This window comes from Parasteatoda tepidariorum, chromosome 10 (genome assembly GCF_043381705.1).
Source record: "Parasteatoda tepidariorum isolate YZ-2023 chromosome 10, CAS_Ptep_4.0, whole genome shotgun sequence".
In the NCBI taxonomy this organism is placed as follows: Eukaryota; Metazoa; Arthropoda; class Arachnida; order Araneae; family Theridiidae; genus Parasteatoda; species Parasteatoda tepidariorum.
In genome coordinates this window covers 29,154,125-29,169,435 of record NC_092213.1, presented here as the reverse complement: position 1 = coordinate 29,169,435, position 15,311 = coordinate 29,154,125, and the positions used below count along the sequence as shown (strand labels likewise).

The following is a 15,311-nucleotide window of genomic DNA, read 5'->3' as shown; positions in this document are numbered from 1 at the left end:
AGAATGTTAAGTTCATATTGTTTGTTTAGTAAAGTTCTTATCGCTTCATTTACGTAATATATTTATGTACACTTTCTCTTAGTAATTAATTGAATGATATATAATAATCTTTCAATAAATCTTTAAAACTTTTTTTTTAATTTTTAATAATTATTCGTAAACTTATTGTACTTTAAAAGCAATTGTGTCCTTTAAAGATTTTTCTTAACTTTTTTTATAAAAGAAATATTGAATTTTTTCACTTCATTTATGTAATATATTTATGTACACTTTCTTTTGGTTATTAATTGAATGATATATAATAATCTTTTAATAATTTTGTTTTTGTAATTTTAACAAGTCATGTATTAAAACTGCAAGTATTCTCCAAATTCTAGTTTTTAAATGTTAATTTTTTTGTTTTATAGATTGCATTTGCTGCTACTGATGCAGTTACAGGATTAAAACTAATTGAACAAGGTGTCAAGAGGGAACACCTGGCTCTTATAGCTATTCCTATGGTTCCTATACAAATACTTCTACCAATTGTCATCAGCCGTTACACGACTGGTCCTAAACCCTTAGCCGTGTTTTTGAAGGCTTATCCTTATAGGTATAGTTAATTTAAACTTCCGTAACCATAATCTTATTATGTAATTCTATTTTTAAGTTTTCTATTTAGCATGTTACTACTATCATTCAGGAAAGATGTAGCTTTTATTGAAAACCATAAAAGCAATGTTTTAATGCAGTGAAAACAATTCCTGACATTAGTACTGATTCATTAAAGTATTATTCAGACTGACATGAAAGTATAATTTAAAGTAATTATAGTATTTTAACTAATTGGTTTTTTTCACTTTTTTATTATAAAAATTTTTTATAAACATATGTTTCATTACAGACAGTTTTCTTGTATTTGTTTCTATTTTTTAATTTCTAAGGAAAAGCAATTGTTAGAAAAAAGAATATTGTGTTTTATCAGCAATCTATCTTGTGCAAATATGAAGGTATTTTTCTTTCTTTTCATAATAAATGGTGGGAAAACTTTTATTACAGTCTCAGTAATTTAAAATTTTTTTGAAGCTGTAGAATTAAAAAAATTTTTTTTAAAAAAAACGTTGACTATTGCAGAGTATAATTGGAGTCATATTCTGCATAAATGTTAGCTTTATCTGTTAATGTTAGCCTTATCATATTTTAATTTTTTTTCTTCTTTTTTTTAGGTTGATGTTTGGGTTATTATTTGCATATGTTGTTTGGTGGACTAAGACTGTTAGAACTATAACTGGTGATTTCCCATTTTACTATTATGTCATTATAACCATTGCTTATGGTTTGCATCAGGTAAGTTGATTAAAAGAAATCATGAAAATCTATATTTGCTACCTGTAAAATATTCTTTTGGATTCTTTTTCTTGAGTGAAATGACAAATACATTTAATTTATCAATATGGAGAAAGGCTGGGTATTATGAAATCATTGTCCTTAATATTTATTTCTTATATATCAGAGGTAGGATTATTGTTTTAGTGAAGAAATATAACATCAAAACTGCATTTCATTTAACAATCAAGTTAGTTTTGATATTTGAAATTAAAATTAACACATTTTAATAAATAAAAAAAATTCTCATTCAAATATTAATTCATGACCCCTAATACAGCAATTTCTTTTGTTCCATTTTTGACAAGAGTTCTTAATTAAGGGTGGTTTATACTTTGTGAAATTCATTAACTCTAGTAATTTTTGGTGGAAATTATTTATTTTAAATAATGTTTTTTTTTCTGTTTTCAGATTACAGTTTACAGTTGTTTTGTTGCCTTGATGTCATTTTTTGCTCAAATAAGTGATCCAGCAATTGGCGGTACCTATATGACTCTATTAAATACTATTTGTAATCTTGGTGGAAACTGGCCCACAACTTTGGCATTGTGGTTTGTGGATGGCCTCACATACAAAAGTTGTGAAAATTCTATGTTCAGTTGTGATACCAAAGAATTAGCGCAGGTATATTATTTTAACAGCATTTTTTTTATGTTGTCTGAAATGTGAATTGTGTGAGAAATTACATTTGGGAACTTTTTTTTTCTGGGAGATTTTTATCGGATATTTTCACATAGTTGATTTCAAATCTAAACTCTGTTTCTCTCTCCAAGCTAGTTTTTTTTTAAAATGACGTTTTTAGTTGCAATGTACAAGTTAAAAAACATTAAATATATGACAGGGTGTTGCGTAAATGTTATGACTAGCTTCTAGGGGGAGTTAAGGCATATAAACAGGATTAAAATTGCATAATAACCTATGCCCGAAAAGTCATATGCGGTTAGGGGATTTCCCTATTATGGACTGTTTCTCTGTGTTCTTCTCAGCATCCCTAGCCGTGTACAAGGACATTTCTGGGCATGGGTTCTTATGCAGTTTATTCCTGGTGATGTGTCCTTAACTCCCATAGAAGTTTGTTGCCACATTCATACGACCCCCAGTTACATATAACGCTTTTGAATGTTTACATTTTAATTTTTAAGAAAACTAAAAATGTAATCTTAAAAGAAATCTGTAGCTTTAAGAGCAAACTAATTTCAGAATTCTTCACTCCTGATTAGGCAAAATTAAGTATATTTATAAATACAGCAAAAAAAAAAATTCCCAAGTGTTATTTAAAAGATTTAACAATTGATTAAATTTTAACCTTTAACTAATTGTTTTTTGTGAAGTTGACAAAATCGTTGCCAAGAAAGTTTTAGGATGCAAATAAGCATTCTCCAATCTTTTTAATATTTATTTGTAGCATTGTGCTTTTTAGTGGGTTTATTTATTAATGTACTTTTAAGTATTTATATAGCTACAAATTGACATTTTACTTGCTATTTATTGTGTTATATATTTTGTAATGATGCAGATATTTTGTATTAAGCAGAATGAAACTTCCTAAGGATGATAAAAATAGATAAACACACCTACTTTAAGATTCGTTTATCAAATACAAGATTGGTACAATATAGGGTCTGTAACTTGGTATAACTGTAAAGGTCAGGGAATTTAATTAAAATTCAAAAAATTAGGAAAAATGAATTAATTTGAGTTCAAGGTACCTGAAGCTCCAAAAAGAAAGAAAAATACTCCCCAAAAAATTTATTTTTGTAAAAGTTATTATTATTATTTTTTTTTAAAGTTTATTCTCAACTCAAATAGCAAGTATAAATGTTTTGTAATAAATCTTATGTTAACGAAAAAGGCATAATTGAAAATTTATCCAAAAGGATGGATTTTACTATATGTTATGCAAACTAAAATGAAAAATGTGAGTAAATGAACGTACTAATGCTAGAATTCTTGTATTAGTAAACTACATACTGCAATTTATGACACTGGTTGCAAAAATTAAGTAAATTTGATAAATTCAGTTTGTAAAAATTAGGGTATTTTTTTACTGAGCGTTTGTGGCCACCTTTATATGTTTAAGTACTTAAAATTACAAGCAAGTTTTATATTATGAATTAAACATTAGAAATAAAATTTTGTAAATTCATAATTTTGAACAATAGAATTCTTTGTTTTCGGGAATTAATTTTTTTGAAATTTATTATATCTTTATTCTTTTTATGTAATTCTTTTATCATGATATCAAATAAGCAAAGATTACATTTTTAATATTTAGATGATACTTATTTATCTGTCCTGCATGTAAGCACTTTTGTTTTGTTAATAAAAATTGTTTTTGCTTACTTTATAAATTCTTTTGTATTTAGTAGTTAAAAGCTGTGTTTCCAAAATCATATTAATTTTCATTATAATTTGTTTTACCATTATAACAAAGAAAATTTTTAAAAAAAATATTCAAAAAAATTTTTTTTAATTTATTATAAGGATTTTAGTATTATTTCTTTATTGTGGTTTTATGAGGAATCTGTAATTTGTTTTATTGTAATAGAGGGTCATGAATTGATCAGAAGCTATTTTCATTTTTATAATATTCATTTTATATCTGACTGCTTCTACCACTGAGCTGTGATAGCATAGTTAAGACGATAAACTGTCATTGCACTGTGGTTCTATCTCAGTGTTCACTGGTGACCTACCCAGCTGCAGATGAATGAGCACCAACTTGTTAAGTAAGAAAAAACCCTGATAACAGGAATCCTCCGGCACGGTAGTGGGTGTTGCAGATTAATACAAAATCGGCAAATTAGTTTTCATTAGTTTTTTTTCCTTTTTTTTTTTTTAAAGCAAACAAACAAGTAAGGAAAAATACTTCTTTTTAAACATCTCTAAACTTGTTTTTCTAATAAAAATTAAAAAACTGAATTGAGATAACATTGCAAAGAAACAAAAGCTAAAGTTTTTTTCAGTTACTTGATTACAGACTTACTAGGTAAGGATTTCTTCCATATTTTTGTATCATTATATAAAATTCTACTTAAATATAAACAATAATATAAACATAATTTCTATGGACCTTATATTTGTAAATTTTGCTACATGTATATTAGATTAAGCTGAATTTTTACACTAATCTCTGTCTGACTGCATTGAGGTGGGAGACAAATTTGGATTTACGAGGATTGTGCTGCAGATTCGCTCATCGAATTCTCCTTCTAGGTGCAATCCTGTCCATACCACCACCGTTAAGAATTGGTCTCTTAATTGTGGAACCATAACTTTCATGACCCTGGCTATAGCTAGTTTTTTGTATTATCTACATCTTAAGAATATCGCAGATTAGGTAGTCAAAAAATCACTATCAATTAAACAATGTATCAAATCAATACTTGTCAATTTTCCAATGCTATATAATTTCTAATATCTTATTTTGGTTTCTAGAAGTGTACTAATGCTGGTCATGAATGCCTAACAACAGTAGATGGTTTCTATTTGGAAACAATTCTCTGTACCATTTTCGGATTTATATGGCTTAAGTGGGGTAAAAACGTAATTCATAGATTACATCGTTTACCAATGTCAGCTTGGAAATGTCCCAGGTAATTCATTTTATTATTATACTGTTTAAAAAGATTATGGATTAAATAATATTTGGTGTTTATTTTATTGTTGGTTTGTTTTTTCTAATTTTTTGATAATTTTAACAACAAAAACCCTATTTTTAATATTTTTTAGTAATACTTGATGAGCAAAAATCAAGCTATAAATTAAACGCAAATGAATTAGCGCTTTTTTATTTTAATTAAAATATGGGGCAAATATCGACAAAATTAAGTAAATAAAAACAAAGAAAATAATATGCATAAAAGTTAATACGCCTTTTAACTCATGAAAGAGTTATATGTTAAATCAAGAAAGAAATTAATCTTTTTACAGATTTTTGGCAAAATTAAGAAATATTTTTTATGTGTGAAATTTAAATAACTAATGTGACTGTGTATTTTTATTTTGTGCCCCTCAAAAAATTGGACACTTGCGTCGCCCATGATTTAATAGGACTAAAACTGTTTTGGTTTTCAAACTGATTTTATGTCTTTTCAATTTCATGTTATCTGATTTTATTAAAGGAAATTGTCTTCCTTGTTAATTGCATAGTAAATGCTAATTCTGCTTTCAGATGTATACATTTCTATTAAAAAAAATTTAAAACGTAGTTATGTTTCACCACAACTTAACAAATAATTAAATTATTTGTCTTATTCCTGATTTTTAAATAGTTTCTGTGATAGTTTCTTTTTAGTAACTAATACTTTACTCATTTAAGCAGTGGAAATGGTGTAGAAATAATTATACGTTTAATAGTTACGAAATATTTTATATTGATTTACCGTCAAGCTATTTTTCTTCCTATTTTGTTTTCCCTCTTATACTCATCATTGAACACAGAATCGGTATTCTATTTATGGGGCAACATTGGCCCATCAAAAGTGGGTATTATTTTAAATCTTATTTAGAAATTTCATTATATATTTTTTGTTACAATTATTATTTGCTTTAATCTGGCATTTCGGTAATGAAATGTATCAATATTTGTGTAAATTTCGCAATATTTTCTTGTTTATCACTTAATCTTGTAACTAATGAGTTAAATGGATAAGAATTTTAAATAGTATTTGTATAAATTAGCTTTAAAGTTTGTACACTTAATAATTTAAACAACGATTATGTTTTGCATTCATCTGCAAGCATCACATTGGAAAAATCTTGAAACTCTTAAAATTCATTTAAAATGTTTTAGCAAATGCTGCTGCAAAAGGAGTTTTTCTAAAATTACTCATTGTTACTGAATGCGCTTGGAAGTCCACACTCAATGATTCTCACTTATTGCCTTCAACTGCTAAGTTTTGTGAAATTTAAAGACCTAGCAAATTAAATTAATAAAGTGTAATTAAATGAGATTAAAATACGATCTTTCTTTGTGAAATCTATTTTTTTCCCCAAAACTATTTACTACCTTCTTCCGCTAACCTCTTCATTTTTTAAAATTATCAAACAATTATAAGTAGATTTTAATAGGTGGATTTTCTGTATTTGCCCCCATCCTTTTCGTTTCACGAGACATAATTTAAAGCAGCATTGAACCATTTAATGTACTATTCAACTTCAGTTTAACACTGCTTACTGCATCAATCGTAACACGTACAAGTCTAATGTTTTTTTTATTTGAACAATTTTTTTCTCTATATTTGCAACTGTCCCTATTTGTTTAGTTTTCTTTAAATTCATCTTTCATTCATTTTTAGATTTCCTGTATATGGTAAAAAAAATTTGTTCTTGTTTTTTAATATTTTTTCTACAGTACAAATTCAAAATAGTTTTTACTATAGATCGAAAGCCTTCTTCTCCATTCTGTGCTATTAAAAAGTTAACGACTTTTTTTTCCTGTAAAGTTTTATCATTAATGTACAAATTTTTTCGTTAACACCCCTAATGAGTCAGTACACTGAAACTTTAAATTAAAAGTTACTTAAATGTCAGTTATTTAATACTTAAAGGTCATTACTTTAATTTTTGAACAGTTTATTAACATTTTTCTACACCTCTCTATCACTTAAACTTACCTGTGTCCAGTGAGCCATTATGTGAGTTTTGAAGTTAAAATATTTTTTAATAGTTCAATATGTTTTTCTTTTTACTCTATTAATATAAATTTTTTTTTTATAAATATAAAGGTGAAGACAAGTAAACTTATCACTATCCAAAAATTAACTCATATTTGCTCATGCATTTTTGTTTTTCTTTATTTACTAAAAGAAAAAATGTTTTTGTGCAATAAATTTTAATGTTTGTTGTATGATTTTTGCTTTGAAATATTTGTTGCATATTTGTTTTAATTTAAAAAATTTAAATGCAAATTTGTATTAGTTTAATTAGCTAAAAACTTTCCTATGTAATTAGAAATTGTATTTGTTCAGTTAAGTGATTATTTATAATAATAAATTATATTCTGTTCTGTACTTAATTTATTTTCTTGCTCTTAAAATCTATGATGTGAATACTCCAAATATTTGGGATTATCATGCAATTAAAGATGTAATATAGTGCAAATTCAGTTAAATGTAAAGTTTAATTAAAGCATACTGTTTCTTTTTTTCAACAAAATTATTTTTACTTTCCTTTTTATCTTTGTGATCATGTTATTGATGTCTATTAAATTATGAAAATATTCTCCCTTTTTTTTTCTTTCTTTCTTCTTAAAGGTTATTTGACCAAAATATCTTTCCTCGTGGATGTGTGTTAATTTTTAAACATTATAAACTGTTTAATTTTTTTAAATAAGTGTTAGGCTGGTATAGAAATTTTTAAAAAATTTGTTCTGCTAAAATTTAAAGTAAATTCTCATGCTAATTAGTTTTGATAACATACCTTTCCATATTTAGGATCCATTATATTAAATAGTTTTTTTTTGTTTTGTTTTGTTTTTTAAATTTTGCATTATAGTTTTTATTTATGAAATTTATTGGCTTAATATTAGGATTTTTCTTGTCCTAAGAAAAAGGTAAAAAAAAAATGCATTGTGCCTATCGAAGGCAAATAAAACAAAATACATCTCAATTATAATTTGAAAGTTTGGTAATAAAAATATTTTTATGTGATTAAAATATTTCTTTTATAAGCTTCTTCTTTAGGTCAAAGTTGTGAACACAAAAATTTTACAAAAATCATAGACATCCTAATTTTTGTCACTATGTGCAAGTAAAAATACTCTGTTTTTCTTGATATTTTTAATTTTTTATTTCATCAAGTTTTTCTTCACAAATTATATTTTTTTAGCTCTTTTAGAGCAAGTGCTAAGTATTTTAGAGCGAGTAAACAGTTAGAGTTACGGAGTGAAAATCAAACTACAGTTATAACAATCCTTAGTGATATTAGGAAACTTGCATATTTTATTGCCTCACACAATTTTATGTATAATAATGAAAATCTTTGTCGATAATCATGACTGATCTGTGTTGACAATGTTTAGGAATTATGTTTCATTATTCCTATTCACTTGAGTCATATAGCGGTGGGATATTTATTTTTTTTGTCTGATTATTTCTCATTTACTGCAGTATAAAATCTTAACCTAGTTCTTGTTTAATACAGGATTAAATTTGTGAGAATAATCTTCTATTAAAAAAAACATGATCACAGAAAACACTGAAATGGACAAAAATAATATATATTATTTTAGAATTTAATGCATTTTAAGAATTAATACATTTTAAACATATATTATAATTAAGTAATATACTGTAAGGAACACTTAAAAGAAAAGCATATGTAAATAAATCTGTTATAAAAATTAAGTGGTAGGGAGCAAACCAAACATTCACCAATAGGGGAAACAATAAAAGAGTAAAAATAATCTCACCAATGACCCAATTAGTGGATATGGAGTCTCCTCTGTATATTTTTATAAAGGTGAAGACAAGTAAACTTTTCACTATCCAAAAATTAACTCATATTTGCTCATGCATTTGTGTTTTTCTTTTTTTACAAAAAGAAAAAATGTTTTTGTGCAGTAAATTTATAGTTTTATAAAAGGGAGAAATGTTCTTTGAAGGCATTTGACATTTATAATCTTTTGTTAAATTTCACATGTATTTCATTCACCAAATGTTAAGACACTAGCACATAGTAAATAATTATAAATCGCACTCTGTCTTTAAATTTGCTTCAAATTTTCTCCCTCCAGGGCGTCTTGGTCATCTCCTTGGTAATATTTTCGTGATGTAAATCAATAAAAAACCGTCGACCAACTCTTTTCTACCATTTCCAGAGCCTTTCTCCCATTTCTTGACCTACTGGCCAACCTTCTAATTTTATTTTATTTTATAACCGTTGTTGAACAGCCCATTCTCCACATTGGTGACCTGCTGTCGTGATATGAACGCGCTTTCATCGAAAGTAATGTCCACTTAAATGAATTGTCTACATTGAACAGTTGACTTGCTATTTACAGTTAATGCGTCTTCGTCTTCCTCACGCTGTTGCTTCTTGGTCTCATTTACACACAATGGAATCCTGCACACACTCGACTATAGTGTGGCTTTCAGGAGAACTCCTCCAGACAGCTGTCTCACGTCGTGGCTGGTACCATGGTTACGAGGAAAAGTCACTTTGAATAGGGGCGTGGGGTGAATAGTTTTGTTTTGATCTTAGCATAAGTCAGCGTAAGTAAACCAATCAACACCTTCATTCCTCCATTGCACCCCCATTAGAAATGTGCTCTCACTTTTACCATAGCAGCAGACAGTCCTAGACTTTTAGTCTGGAGGAGTTCTCCTCAAATCCGTACAATAGCAACACAGGAGAGACCACGTGCACAACCATGAACTTAATACATCTCTCACCACAAGCGTTCGAAATCCAGTGAACTTAGCTCGGCTCTCTCAATCTTTCACAAATACGGCAACTAGTAGTATCCGTCCATCAAATTCATAACTACCACTGTAATTATTGAACACCAATTTACTAGCATATAAGACATGCTAACTCGATTCAATCTTGTCTTAACTTTTGATAGATGAAGGTTTGCATTGTCCATAGATCCTCCCGACAGAGGGGTTTGAGCTAACTGAGTGTCTTGAATGATTAGGGTGGACTGTTATACAGTTAATATACTAATATGCCCCTACATTGTGTTTTCCTTTATTTTCATAAGATTTGTATTGAAGTATTTCTTAAGTAAAAAAAACTTGATATCTTACCTTATTTCAATAGGTAACACTAAAATTGGACAAGGGTTGTACAAGCCTGATGAAATTTATTTGCATCTTTCATAAACTGATCAATCATGTTCTGGTTCATGGAATCATCCAGTACTGAATGTAACTTTTGTCTTTGAAAGAATATTTTGTATATGTTAGTATACATTGTTTTTTTCTTTCATCTAGCTGTTATTCCGGTGCAATGCAAAAAGTGTGATATATTGACACCTTGTCAATATTTTACAGTCAATTCTCACAATTATATTGGTGCACAATTTATGTATATTATAGCATTTTTGTTTGATGTTATTTTGTAATAAAATGGAATGAGAAAAATCTGAATAAAATTATATTATTTAATGATGTTTTTTACTTCATTTTTGACAAGGATCTTAAATTGTAATAAGAGTGGTAATTATGAAGCTCCATGTTTAAAATATGTATACTACAATTTTCATAAGAGCTTAGTTGAGCATCAAAACATAGAAACAGTTATTTTTAAAAACTATGAAACATCCCATATGTTGTGAATTAACTTTCATAGATGTTGCTCTATAATTATTAGTCTTTTTTTCTAAGGTGTATCTAAAAGAGATTTAAGTAAGCTTTTTTTACAAGTTTGTTAATTTTTTATAAGTTTGTAATTAAGCTTTGCTCATAGTTTTCATAGTGGTAAGTGTTTTTTTAATATTTTTCAAACAACGGGAATTGTGTATGAAAATAATTCCGCTGACAGTTATTATTAGAAACTCAAACGACTTTTTTTTGCACAAAATCTATTGCTTTTTATACATTTAAATAAAGCATTGATTTGTCATTTTATAGTAAAGAAAAATATGGTGACCGAAGATATTAAAGAATAATTTAAGATTTTCTCTCTTCTGTAAATTCTAGAGTAAACATGGTACACTTTTTTATTATAAAAAATATTTTTTGGAATCTTATAACGGAAACGTAATTTTAGGGATATTTTTTAATATAGGTAATGGAGAATAAATTTTAAAAATAATTTTTGATTGGAGATATTTTATTAGCTAAATTTATTATATATTCAATTCGAATCTGCAGACTTCAAATAAAAGAAAGAAAATGACATTTATGATCAGTTGGACAGAGAGCGAATCTCTTCATTTTCTGTGGAGTTTTTTTCTAGACTTAACAACTTTTTTTAATACATACTATGAAAAAAATTGTCAAAGCATATTTATAATCGGTGCATTAGTTGGATGGAAATGCCCTGAAATACCGTTTCTAAATATATTAGTTGAGCTCCTAAAGAGCATAGGTGTAGCATCAGAGGGGCACTTACCCCACAATATTTGCCAAACGCAAATTTTGCCGTAGTTGAATGCATAATTAAAAAAAAAAAATTTCTTTTAATCACTGAAAAAAAATTTACATCCACTATTGTAATTTTTTTTTTTAAATATCTTTTTCTGCTTATTAATTTTCTTTTTTTACCTAGTTTGGCCTATTTTAATCTGTTTATCAGAGATAAAAGGTCACTTTTAAAAAGATGAAGATATTTTAAATTATTGGCTTAATAATCGTCTGCTTTAAGACGCTATTTGGGCATTTTTGTTCGATGTACTAACTCCTTGATTCTGGTAAGAGCAGCTGTTTAAAAAAGCAGGTGAAGTGATATTGTTTTTTTTTAAAGGGTGAAAGAAGTTGTTGATTACTAATTAAACCGCAATGCACCCATAAGTTTGATCTTTCAAAACAAGATCATTTGTTTAATTTAAAATTTGAATTTTAACACTCTTAAGGAAAAGACTTTTTAAGAATTTTCTTTTTTATCAGTTTTTTCAAAATAATGCATTTTTTTTTTTTAGGTAAGTGAAACATTTTTATTTTAAGATTATAGAAACATTATTTATTTAAATTGTATTAATAACATTAATGTCTGGTAATAAAACGTAATTTTATTTTACAAATTTATTGTTACTTTTTTGATAGACTTATTAATTTTATCTGGATAAAACGTTAATTGATATTTTGAATTCAGATGTTAAATCAGAACAAAACAGGGTATTAATAATAATTGCAGAAGGAATAACCCTGCAAATGGTAGGGAAGAAATAAAATCCGGGCCTATTAATGTAACAAATATCGCTAAAAAAAATAAATTTTTTATATTAAACTCTTTAAAAGTTAACGCTTCTATGAGAGAAACTCTTTACCATACAATCATTTATACTTAAGGTAGAAAAAGGGCATTATTAACTATTATAGTTAACAATGTACTAATTAACTATGAAATATTCATAGTTAATTACATAATAATTCAATTCAAGCAGTCACTGGCAGCAGTGATCTTGCCACATGTTGAATTAAAATAAAGAATGGAGTGAAAATGTCTTTATGTTCCTCATAATTTCAATTTCGGCTTTATTTTTTTTATTAATTAGAGTTTTGTTTATTGGACTGATTCCTTTGATTATTTATTTTTAGTCTTAAAAATTATTTATATAGTGCACACCTTATTTATATATGAAAACGCAAATTTAAAATTGTTTGGGAAATACTGTTAATAACGTATTACAGATAGTCATATCTACTTAAATCACAGTTTATAATAAAATTGGTTCTCTGTTCTCAATTTATAATAAAATCGATATTCTCACCTCTTTTACAATCCATATGTTGTATACCATTTCAGATTATTGTTTTATTATGCTGTTAGTGTTGTCTTTTTAAAAAATGAATTCTTTTCTTTATAAAATATTAATCACGATGAAATACTTGAAAGATTCACTTTATGCCCGGAAATATATATATATATATATATTTTGAGTACTGAAGTGAGGGGTCAGTGACCACAACCATCAAGTTAAAGAGGGCATCTAATTGATTAATTACATCGATGTTTTAAATCTCTTACTAGAATTAATTTTATCAGGAAATTAACTTTTTTACATATGACATAAATACTTGATTCAAGCAAAATATTACGTGATTTTTCAAAAAATTTGACTGAAATTTTGGGACAGTAAAATGTAAATTTTTTTTTTCTATTTCAGAAAGTTGAAAAATATTTTATTAGAAATAATAAATTCTTTATACATTAAATTAGGTTTTAAAATTTTTGAGTTTTGTTTTTTCTTTCCTATTATGAATAAAAAAATTTTGATAAGGAAATTTTGATTCCCCCATTTTAGATATACTTAAAGGATAGTTTGCCTCAAGCATCCACACACCTCAGCACATTAGGGAAATATTATAATTTATTTAAATTTTGAGCTGCATGTCCATATCAGCTTTGAAAGAAGGGAACTCTTCCCGATTTCGAAAATTGAAATTTTAAAAAATTTTATTCCATTTTTTTTTAACCCATTTCCTAGTAATAATTTTAATTAAAAGATGGCAGCACTACAATTTTAAGTGTCTGTGTATCCTTTCCCCACTTTTTTTTTTCTTCCTACCAAAAGTTAATATAGATAGATAAAACTAAAAAAAAACAAAACAAAAAACACGAAATGCTCTATCGGAGCGGTATAATTGAAAGTCATTGCATCGCCTATCGCCGTAATATAAACAGAAAAAAGTTTGCGTCAGCGGCGATTGGTTCGGAAACGTTAGGAATTATGCAACTTCGTCAGAATCAGAAAGCAAGTGAATCGGATTTGAAAGGTAAATCTTTTCGTAAGCCTTTTATTACTTAGTAAAAAAATTTATTGGCCACGTAAAGTATATTACGTAGACGTAAAGCATAATACGTAATTATTTTCTTTCTTTTATGTGAGATAAAACTTGGATAAAGGTCTGCAGAATTTGGCATGGTTGATAAAACTAAAAGTAAATAAATTGGAAAGCCGATTTGATGCCAATTTAAAATCATTGAAAATTTTCGAAAATCGTTTCTATTTCTTATTTATTACCGTGAAGCTTCTATTTAAAGTAATTTATCTTTGTAATATTCGCCTATTATAAATCTGTGTGTCTGGTTAATGAAGTAAAAAAAAAATTTAAAAAAAGCAGATTTGATGAAAAATTTTGAAAATATTTTTTTCTGCTAATTTATTTTCTATTGCTACTTTTTATTGTAATTTTTGCTTGTAATGTTCTTCTATGATTAATTAGTTAATCTTTCATTATTAATCTGTAATGTTGAAGATGCAAAAAATAAAATAAAAGCAGGTTCGAAGAGAATTTTCAAAAATATTTTTTTTCTGTTTAATTTTTTTTTTATTGTTGCTATTTTTTTTGTAATTTTTGCTCCTAATATTCTTCTATTATTAATCCAGTTAATCTTCGATTATTAATCTGTTACGTTGAAGAAGTAGAAAATAAAAAATCAGATTCAATGAAAATTCTCAAAAATATTTTTTTCTTGCTTAATTATGTTCTTTTGCTACTTTTACAGTAATTTTTGCTTGCAATATTCTTCTATTATTAATCTAGTTAATCTTCCATTATTAATCTGTTACGTTGTAGAATCTGAAAATAAAAATAAAAAGCAGATTCGATAAACATTTAAAAGAATATTTTTTCTGCTTATTTATTTTCTCTGTAGCTTTTTACTTTAATTCGTGCTTGAAATATTCTTCTATTATTAATATGATTAATCTACTATTATTAATCTGTTATTTTGAAGAAGTAGAAAATAAAAGCGGATTCGATGAAAATTCGATTCGAATTTTAAACCTAAAATTTCAATTAAAAAATCTATCAATTTCCAAAAGCAAAATATTAACCAATTATTAATTAATTATTATGAATTTTGTTAATCAGAAGAAATTCCTGTTGCTCTTTGATCTGATTAAATACTTTTTCTAAATTTGTGTACTAAAATCGTAAGAAAAATATTATTAGTTTAATAAAAATTATAATTGCAGTCGAACCTTGTTATAGAGTACTATCTGCGGACCTAAAAATAGGTCCACTATAAACAGTCGTTCACTATATCCAATTTCTTTAAAAAAATCCAATCTAATATATCCCACTACGTCCAATTTCTTTTTAGTCTCTAAAAATAATATTACTGGAAATAGTGATTACGATAGTACATAATTTATTCATAAATTATTAACTGGTTTATAAATTATTAAGTATTTAAGAGAAAGTTGTTAATTTGTACATTCTATTGAAGAAATGAGTGATTTTCGCTTTTAAATGCATTTCTCCAATTTCCATATCTGCAATACATTATTTTCTATTCCTCCTTTTCTGCAGATATATATATATATATAG

General features: G+C 26.6%; 2 protein-coding genes across 8 annotated transcripts in view; both read left to right on the top strand.

Moving 5' to 3' along the window:
• The window catches only part of LOC107437624 (acetyl-coenzyme A transporter 1), a 60,697-nt gene extending 50,219 nt beyond the window's left edge, over window positions 1–10,478 (top strand). For 2 of the 4 annotated variants that reach the window (XM_071187167.1, XM_016049704.3), the window contains exons 5-9: window positions 408–592; window positions 1,206–1,326; window positions 1,777–1,989; window positions 4,804–4,961; window positions 10,132–10,478. In XM_071187167.1, the coding sequence (XP_071043268.1) occupies window positions 408–592; window positions 1,206–1,326; window positions 1,777–1,989; window positions 4,804–4,961; window positions 10,132–10,135 (681 nt within the window). In that variant the 3' untranslated portion in view covers window positions 10,136–10,478. Of the gene's footprint in view, window positions 1–407; window positions 593–1,205; window positions 1,327–1,776; window positions 1,990–4,803; window positions 4,962–6,665; window positions 6,799–10,131 lie in introns of those variants that run through there. The other 2 variants (XM_071187166.1, XM_071187165.1) reach the window with 1 other exon arrangement.
• A 3,064-nt stretch (window positions 10,479–13,542) lies between these two features.
• The window catches only part of LOC107437623 (acetyl-coenzyme A transporter 1), a 31,261-nt gene continuing 29,492 nt past the window's right edge, over window positions 13,543–15,311 (top strand). The window contains exon 1 of one of the 4 annotated variants that reach the window (XM_016049699.3): window positions 13,543–13,751. The gene's annotated coding sequence lies outside the window, so the exon portion shown is untranslated. Of the gene's footprint in view, window positions 13,764–13,888; window positions 14,019–15,311 lie in introns of those variants that run through there. The other 3 variants (XM_016049700.4, XM_016049701.3, XM_016049702.4) reach the window with 3 other exon arrangements.